Raw genomic sequence first — 9933 nt, 5'->3', positions numbered from 1 at the left:
TTGCAGTTGTTTGTATTTCTCTGTAATTGTTGTAGTTGTTAATCGTATTTGGTTTGTATTCATTGTGGTAGGATGTCCTTGTTGTTGTATTTGTTGCAGTTGTTTGTATTTCTCTGTAATTGTTGTAGCTGTTAATCGTATTTGGTTTGTATTCACTGTGGTAGGATGTCCTTATTGTTGTGTTTTGTGTATTGTGTTTTGTTTGAACGTGTTGTCACTTAGTGTAATGTGTGTTACTTGTCTGTTGTGTCCTATTGTGTACTACTGCCACCGGGCTAAAACCCAATTGCAGTATAATAAATAATGTAATGTAATATACGGAATGCTCCGCGTAGTTCCAATCCAGAAGACCATACTCTTCATAGCTGTGTTCTGATTTCCAAGTCAGTGTGTTCTCATGTGATCTGATTGATGGTAAATTTATGAATACAAAACTCTAACTGGCATATGTATATTACAGGTTTGACATTTTAGTCCTCTGAAGAAAGATTACTTAATGTGTAGAGAAAGATGATCTGTTCTTAACAACATAAAAATTACTTCAATATAAAATGAAGGGAAGACAAGAATAACTACTGAAATAAACTGCTTCACTCCCCCAATCTAAACAGTGTCTCCATTATATATGCAAAAGGTGGTATTATGGTCTTTGTACTATTTATCATTCCCTTATGGAAAATGCTGATATTGTACAGTATATTAAAATAGGCCATCAGTAACAGTACAATTGTGTTCCACAGCACTGAATGAAACATGAACTACTGCTGGTAAAGATTTATATCAAAATTTTGTTATAATGGCTGTATAACAATTTGGAACAATCAACACTAGTGTACTGCTTTAAAAGTCTAAGAGCATATGGGCCTTGGAATCACCTGTACTTAAATGGTCAAAAGCTGAAAAAGGTCAGAGAGTCGGGCTCGTTATCGGAACACAGTGGGTCAATTTAACTTTCTGCCAAAAACATAATTAGAATGGACATACCATTCCTTCCATTCTACTTTTGTCTGTACAGGCCCCAGGATCATAATTTTGCAATTTTACAGTATGTTATATTACATTCCTTAGAGGACCTCTTAATTCATTCTACCTTCCCAACATTTTATACTGTATGAAGCATTATTATTTTAATAAGCAAACAAACTTGTAAATACAGTTTCTGAAATGCCTGTGTACTTTTTACTTAAACTATCTCAGAATATGTGGAATGACACTAATACTGTTAATGTATTAACTGTACAGCTATACATGTCAAAACTTCTATTATTATTACTAGTCAGAAGAATAATATACTTGTTAAAGATGTATCTGACAAGCTCCTATAGTATTTAGACAAGTGGCAGTATATCTGTGACAAAACACTATAATGTACAATTACACACACAGCTAAAAATGTCTGGAATGTTGTGAATATGAATACACATTTAAATAACATGCCATGATATACATAACAAGTTACCTTGAGAGGTGGTGCATAGTAGTTGTTTAATTATTGGCAGTATGAATATATTGTATTTAAGCATCTTGTTGCATTAATATATCTTTCATACATAATTCCATCAACAATGCACCTATGACGACTAGCAGTAGCTGCATTGTTGAGGTAAGAATATTGTGTATGAAAGGCAGCATGAATGTTTAAAATATTTAAATAATCAATATGGATTTCTTAAAAAGGAAACAATGAATAACACCGACTTCCCTTCAATTATAGGACACACACACACACATAATTAGAACTTAATTCTAATAGATATCCTTGAAGGAGCAAGCTGTAAATTATTTACCAATGAATGGGTTAAAGGTAAAAGTGTAAAGTTGTCTCTGTGCTTTATTAATTACACACCATGCCATGAGGATATATGAGGAAATGGTGGTATAGCTCCACCATTCTTGACTTTGGCACTAGGTGATGGTGAGTTATCAGCTTCATGCCCCACCACTTTACCCCTGGGGAAAGAGTCCCTGGTACCCACTGGACAGGAGGCTGAATGGGTCCCAGAGCTTCACGTTCCACCACTTTAACCCCCCAGGAAGATTCATGGTATTCATTTCTGTTAGAGGTTGAGTCAACCCCAGGGCCAGTGTGTGGCCAGAAGGATTTGGTAAATTGAAAAAATTCAATGAACTCATTGGAATTACAAAAAAGGAAGGTGAAAGATGACATGTATACTGATAAGTTCTTTACATACATGTAAGACATACATCACTTATGGAAACACAAATGAAGCTCTTTATGTGTATGCATGTGCAATATGAATTGTAGACATTAAAAAATCTATCATTCCATATTGCATAATGTGCAAAAGAAAGTCAGTTATTATGTAGTGGAATCCTCAGAAGATGATCTCACTGGTCGACCTCCTTCCACTGAACTCTGAATCTCTGTCAGTACAACTACTTCATATGGGGAACAATCTTCATGTTTCAGTGTGGCACATAACCAACCATAAAATCCCTTCTCTAAATCAGTAATCTCTTTGTACCAACTGTCTAAATACCAAGACATCTGCACTATTCCAGCATAAAGACCAAGACCTATAGTGAAGATTATAATAAGAAAGGGATAAAGAAGAATAAGGAATGGGGAAACTAGGATTCTGCACAAAATGGGCTTTTCTTCAGTATAATATGTAAAAACATTGTACCATGTGATTGTCCCCATATAGAAGGAGTAGACTCCAGATATCACAACTGCAAATGGGAAACACAATGCTGTCCAGATCATTACATGTGGCCCATTCTTTGGACCACAAGTGAGCCAAGAACTAGGTGAAGCTGAATTACGGCGTTTGGCAGCAAGAACAGCTTCCAGCACCTCCAGTTCTTCACGAGACATATTCAGCCGCACATCCACACTTTGGCCTGCTTTCTTCCCACGTTTAATGGTTCCTGTCATGGTGAGACAGCCATCAGTACTTCCACTCACTCCAGAGTGATCAGCCACTGAATCAGAGGTTTCTGAACCTCGTCTAAGTGCCACTGTTTCAATATTACTTGAAGTATCTTCTTCCTCACCATCTTCACGATCAGTGCAAATATTCACTTTCTTCTTGGCTTTTGCCTTCTTAGTTTCCACTGTATCATGAAAGAGGTCCATATTAAGGCTCTGCTCACTGTGACTTACACTGGTGTTTGTGCTTCCTTGCTCTGGCTGATGCAGTGCCATTGCTGATGATGAACTAAGAATACCTGCCACATGTCCATTTTCAATCACAGGTGAGGATTCTGATAGCTCCTTACCATTTAAGTCACAGCCGATTGGAGTACTAAGAACATCTGTCTCTCCACAGCTTCCATATTCCTCTGGTGCAATTTTCTCCGTAGTCACACAAACATCCATTGTTCTACTGTCATTAATATTGTTTGTTTTGGAAGACAAACAGTTTTCTGTCAGACTCTGTGTCTTGGTCTTCTTGTAAAAACATAAAACAGAAAATAATTGAGATAAATAATAGTACACACTAAAACTTCCATAAACTGTTGCTTTAAATTATTTACCACTATAGTAACTTGTTACTCCAGCTCAGAATCAAATTTTATGCTATGATTCATTCCAAAACTCTGACAAACTTGCATGTTATATCACAGATCCAGATTTTACATGCATGAATTCAGATTAATCTTAACAAAACACAGAAATGAAAGCAATGCAGAAGGGTGGTTACATGTAGAAATAAACACTAGTTTGGGAAAACTGCAGATAATCAGTGTTTAATTTGTGATATAGCAGAAACTGAAGGTCAAAGGATTTAAAAGAAAATGAGGTAAGAGGTGCTTCAACACAAGCCTGGTCATACGCTTCAAACATGCAGATCTAAAAAGTGCATTTTGCTACTTGCATACTCATTTCTGGGAGCTTAATTCAGTTTATCTACAGAACACTAGGAATAACTTTTCCATATTATTATACTGTTTTACTTCTAAGTCACTTGTCTGTATTATGGTATGAGGTAATTTTGTCTTAGTACTGGCTGGGGTACTGCATACTGTATGGGAGTGTTGTGGTGAGTGTGTGCTGCTTGGTGCTGCTGACCATTATAGAGGGCTTCATACATAGAACTACGTAAGTTTTTTTTTTTAAGTTCGCTTAGTGGGGGGTGAAGTCCGGCTGGGTCCACTCGGCATGGCAGCCACTGATTGGCCTATTGTACCTGCCCCAGGGTGATTATGATGATGGAGAATTTGGTGGAGTGAAGATTGGCAGGGGAAACCGAAGTACTCAGAGAAATCCCGCCCCAGCTCCACATTGTCCACCACAAATCCCACTTGACCAGACCTGGGATCGAACCCGGGCTGCCACGGTGGGAAGCCAGCAACTAACCACTTGAGCTATGGCGTGGCCCAACTAGAACTAAGTAGATCAAGCATATGCTTCAGTCATGTACATATCTTATCAAATATATATATACACATATGACTTCTTTCTAATATATTTAAGTAACTGCCTTTCATTGCTATTCATAAAACCAAATATGCCATTAAAATTACTGTATCTATGCCCAGTTTCCTGAATATGTTTGCCATATTTTAACGGCAAATAATACCAAACTTTGTCACTGTCAATATCTAAGGCTTCTGGACCCTGCATTACCATACACCTTGAATCATGGCAAAATTCCATTAAAATTTTCATTAGTGTTCATGCAGTTACAGGCTTGTACCATGTGCTACAGACATTCATAACATATTTAAATGTTAAACAAAACATAAAATAGCACCCAGAGAGTACAAGTACATATACACAGATCTAACCTGAACTGTGACATGGTCAAAGTGGCTATTTGAAGCAAACCGCTTTCCAGAAGTTCTCTTTTTTGGAGGAAAAAAACTTGGTTTCTCCTGTACCTCCATTATGCCTTAAACAGGAATCGATGAAAATATTCATTAACATATTTCATAACATTATTCATGACAAGCAAGGTGTAATTCATAATATAGGACTGCTATGCATGTAAGTCAGGGAATGTGCCTTATTTTAATGCCTTGTTACACTGACCTGCAGAAATCTGTGGGACATAACTACAGTATTTGGACAGCCCTTAAAAACTGATCTGTAAAACTATATATTATTAATTCCCCAACATAAGTTCACAATATTCTTTAATTTCATTTCTTTATAACAGATTAAAAGGATTATACAAGGTATTACATGTGTAATTTCATACTGTTAGGATAATTACATAGGTAAGTCAATAATTATCCGCAATGTAGCTACAAATTTTATTTCAATACAAATAGAAAACTTACATTAACATCATTTTTCAATAGTAGAGTGAATTTACCGACTACACAACACGTTTTTTATTATCACTACATGTTTCAACCTCAAGAGGTCATCCTCAGGTGTATGAACACGGCTGCATAATTACATGTGGTCACATTCACTTTTCACTCATTCGACCTTGTATCTTATCGAGATTTACGCTCACTAATATATTGAGTTCTTTTATAAAACACAGGTTAAAATTATTATTCTAATTTAATTGTTAAGAGTTAAAAGTTCGTGAATCGAAGTTCAATTCATGTCGCTGGTTACACTTTCACTTGTAGTTTACAGTCTCATTTTACTTATGCTCACAACTGTGTCTAGTTCTTTTTTGACTAGTTTAACACTTTGCAGACCGGACGCCTAGGTCTAGGCATTTGGGTTTTAAACGTGGCAGACCGGTCACCTAGATTTAGGCTTTTAGGACGCGTTATCTTGCAACACACTGTTCCTCGCTTTGGTGGCCACGTGTCTGTAAAAGTACTGCGTAGCTGACCTTCGGAATATTTGTTTTCTGAGTCAGCAACGTGACCATCTCTATTCCCCTCTCACTCTAAAGAAAAGTCCCTTTGTTCAAGTCGAAGCTTCTATGTGTGAGGCAAGATATTCTCAGTGTCAACATGGCTCAGAGACGAAAGCAGATGAAGGCCGCGCAAGCTCTCGGAGAAGAAGAAATCTGTGATTTGATCTCCGATGAGTTATCTGACTTGCCAACTGCTTCGTCTTCTGATAGCGAGGGCAGTGTCAGTGGCAGTGACAGGGGCCCCCAAAATATTGTGACCAGAAGAGAAAGTGAAAGTGACAGTGCTCCGATGAAATTGCGAGTGCTAGCATTGCGGGGACAGCCACATGGGGTAAAGTGGACAAAACACCCACTTTGGGAAAGTTTACTGGTGATCCAGGGGTGAGACAAATGCCATCGGACCCTACGCAAGTGTCTGAAGGAGCTGAACTGTTTTTTGGAGATAGTTTCTTTGACATGTTGTGTCAGGGGACCAACAGATACTATCTCCAACACCGTGAGGTGTACGACAGTACCTATAAGGTGTTGAAGTGGGTGGATATCACTTCAGCAGAAATGAAAAATTTTTGGCAATAATCATTCTAATGNATTATTATTATTATTATTATTATTATTGGTTAAAAGTTCGTGAATTAAAGTTCAACTTATGTTATTGGTTGCACTTTCACTTGTTTGTGAGGTCTCGCTGTTCTTCCGCATTCTCTGATGCCGCTGGATCTGTTATGATCGTTGTCGTGATAGGTACCCATCACAGCTGTGTTCATACACCTGAGGATGACCTCTTGAGGTCGAAACATGTAGTGATAATAAAAAACGTGCTGTGTAGTCGGTAAATTCACTCTACTATTAATTAAACACACAACAGGATGCAAGAAATGATTAAAATCATTTTTCATCATAGTCCCCTTGCTTTTCAACGCACTTGGTCCATCATTGCACATGCTTCCTGATGCCCTCAGAAAAGAAGGTTTTCGGCTGAGCAGCAAGCCACGCATGCACCGCTTCCTTCACTTCTTGGTCCGAGGTGAATCTACGGCCCCTTAATGCCCCTTTGAGTGGACCAAACAAGTGGTAGTCAGAAGGGGCGAAATCAGGACTATACAGAAGATGAGCCATTACATCAAACTTGAGTTTCTGGAAGGTTTCAGCAATGTGGGCAGCAGTATGTGGACGGGCATTGTCGTGCAACAACACAACACCTTTCAACAGTAGTCCTCGGCGTTTGCTTCGAATTGCAGGCTTCTGCCTGTCAGTAAGCATCTCACTGTAACGAGCACTGTTTACTGTTGTACTTCTCTCCTGATAATGTTCCAGTACGGGCCTTGTGAGTCCCAAAAACTGTAAACATCAGTTTTTCTGCGGATGGTTGGCTTTTGAACTTTTTCTTGCTGGGCGATTGTGGATGTTTCCATTCCATACTCTGCCGTTTACTCTCCGGCCCGCAATGATGGATCCATGTTTCGTCACCAGTGATGATTCTGTCTAAGATTCGTTACCATAGCGATCCAAATGTTGTTGGCAGATGTCCAAGCGCATCTGTTTATGCAACACTGTGAGTTGTTTTGGGTCCCATCTTGCACAGACTTTATGAAACCCAAGGCTGTTGTGGATGAATTCATAGGCAGAACCATGACTAATTTGCAGACAACTTGCCACTTCATCAATAGTCACTCGTCTGTCTAACAGAACCATGTCACATGCATACTCAATGTTGTCCTCATTTGTGGCCGTGGATGGTCGTCCAGCTCCTTCCTCATGCGTAACACTTGTGCGACCGTTTTTAATTTTTCAATCCATTCGTAGACACTCCGTTGCGGCAAAACACTGTTCCCGTATTGTGCTGAAAGTCTGATGGACTGCGGCCCCTGATACACCTTCCGACCACAAAAACCGGATCACTGAACGTTGCTCTTCTTTGGTGCAAACAGAAAGCGGAGCAGCCATGATTAACAGCAAGGCAGCGACGATGGAACTGACCTAGCAACATCAAACCTGCGCAGAAATAATGACAAGGAAACCACACATGGTGATGCTGCGCAAAACGACAGCGCTGCCAACAGAAACACAAATACAACTGCATTGCGGATAATTATTGACTTCCCCTCGTACACTGAGCTATGAGCTAGAAGACGATACACAGATGGGTTTTAACTTGGAAAACAAGAGACTGGATGTCTGAAATAAATGGTTCTGAGATTGTGAACTGAATGAATTATACCCACGTGGAGGCGGGTTTGAATACTAACACCGTAGCCCTGCAAGGCGATGAAATGGGAACACACTGCCTGGAGGTATAACTAGGCCACCACGTTCCTGGGGGATATAAATATGGGAACCTCGCCCTCCAGGTTGGAGGAGCCTAAAATCTGGGACAGTAACATATGGTCATGAGTCCAGCAGGACTCGGACCCAAGAATGACTGTGCTTGCGAGGGCCAGCAGCAATTGAAAATTACAGACCTATCATCTTGTCAGAGAGGATGTCATGTAAGGACTATGACTACAAGGATTCAGTTAAAAAAAACTCTGATCATGAGTCTCAAAGGGTTTGAATTCAAGACGAACTGATGAACTGTAAACTTCAGTTGTAAAGTAACTCTGACTCTGACTAAGAGTGAATGAATTACCTGATACTGTAGGATTTTAAAGAACAAACAGACTAATTGCTTTCTTAGCCTGCTTAGAAGATATAAAAACTACCAACGAGCATCAAAAGACCCTGAGACTTAAACAACATTTTTACCATTAATTTCCTCCATTTTAATAAACTGAAAATCTGACAAGCCAAAAACGGTACAGAAACATCATCACAAAGAAAGGATACCCTATATCCTTTTCCACACTTTTGCCATTTTTAAACTGCATTCTCTTTATACCACACAGCAATTAAATGGTTCAAGTCAAGTCTGGTCACTAGTTTAGGAAACGACTAAATTCAGTGGTGTGTTAAAAAATCTGGATTTTAGCTCTAATTTTATCACCGTCGTGGTAAATCCGGTAATTTGGGATATGGGAGTGGCCGTTCTGCTCAGTCGACGCCTCTACATTTCATCCTAAATACGCATCAATCAACAAATAAATGAAATGACACAACAAAACTTCGAATGTCATACCTTAATTATTCGTCACCCTATTCTTTACTTCAACACTTTTTTTACCGCTGGAACTCTTCATCTTCCATGTGTCACGTCCCGTTATAACTCACGTAAAACGGGTAACAAATTAAATTATATAAATGACATTAATAAGTCCATTACAATTTGAATTTTGTTCCTTATAAATAATAATTACATCTAATACATCAGCGTAAAAACCCCTCCAACATAGCTCAGCATACTACACATCAAAACAAAAGCTACACGACAACAATCAGTCATTTGTTCACACCCTTCAGCAGTGTAGCCAACAGTAGTGATGTGATCCGTGATAGTCACAGCTAGTGACGGATGGTGTGTATGGGTAGTGGAATAGTAGTTACGTATTTTATCTACTGAGCTGACCGGTTTCGGTAATATTTTGTCGTAGCACATTTTTTCTCAGTTTCGATCACAAATTTGACTGCCGCAAGTTCTGTCTACTAGGAAATAACATTGTGTAGCCCGTCAAAGGTCAGTTTTGACTGTTTTGACGTTCAAGAATTCTGTCTTCTAGGATGGTCATGCTGTGTAATCCATTGCAATCCAATGAAAGATAGCTTCTGCTACAAATGAAATATTTGTGTACTTATTGCCCAAATGGTTGCCCTGCTTTGAACTTTAATTTAGTCACTGTAGAGATAATTAGTGCGACTAGTAAGCTCAAATCCAAAAAATCTTCAGGATATGATGGTATAACTAAGAAATTAATAAAACTCTGTAGACAACAAATAAGTAAACTCTTAGTACAGGCATATATAATTAATAACTCAGTAACAATGGGCGTATATCCTGAAAGACTCAAATATGCAGTGATTAATCCGATACATAAAAGAGGAGACAAAACTATTATACATAATTATAGACCAATATAAATAATTGGATTGGTCATATCTTACGTGCTAACTGCCTTCTAAAAGAAGTTATTGAAGGAAAGATAGAGGGGCGGGTAGAAGTGACCAGAAGACGTAAGAAGATGCTGGATGACCTTGGGGACAGAAGAGGGTA

The 9933-nt window shown here is 38.7% G+C and overlaps 1 protein-coding gene across 2 annotated transcripts; it reads right to left on the bottom strand.

Moving 5' to 3' along the window:
* Positions 1-2138: 2138 nt before the first annotated feature.
* Positions 2139-9156, bottom strand: LOC111862057 (transmembrane protein 169). Of its 2 annotated transcripts, none has more exons than XM_023847131.2 (3): positions 8905-9156; positions 4756-4859; positions 2139-3415 (listed from the first exon to the last, which is right to left on the bottom strand). In XM_023847131.2, the coding sequence occupies exons 2-3, from the start codon at positions 4852-4854 to the stop codon at positions 2321-2323; spliced, it is 1194 nt and encodes a 397-aa protein (XP_023702899.1). In that variant the 5' UTR covers positions 4855-4859; positions 8905-9156; the 3' UTR covers positions 2139-2320. The 2 variants fall into 2 exon arrangements, with proteins under 2 accessions (XP_023702899.1, XP_023702900.1); XM_023847132.2 differs by having other exon boundaries at positions 2139-3412.
* Positions 9157-9933: the final 777 nt, after the last annotated feature.

This window comes from Cryptotermes secundus, unplaced genomic scaffold (assembly GCF_002891405.2).
Source record: "Cryptotermes secundus unplaced genomic scaffold, Csec_1.0 scaffold181, whole genome shotgun sequence".
Taxonomy (NCBI): Eukaryota; Metazoa; Arthropoda; class Insecta; order Blattodea; family Kalotermitidae; genus Cryptotermes; species Cryptotermes secundus.
The sequence above is the reverse complement of the archived record's forward strand: the minus strand, read 5'-3'. Positions and strand labels throughout refer to the sequence as shown.

Coding starts and splice junctions, on each gene's coding strand:
- LOC111862057 (XM_023847131.2), bottom strand. CDS start 4,854: ATGGAGGTACAGGAGAAACCAAGTTTTTTTCCTCCAAAAAAGAGAACT. Junction 3,416..4,755: donor TTGACCATGTCACAGTTCAG/GTTAGATCTGTG, acceptor TGTTTTTACAAG/AAGACCAAGACACAGAGTCT.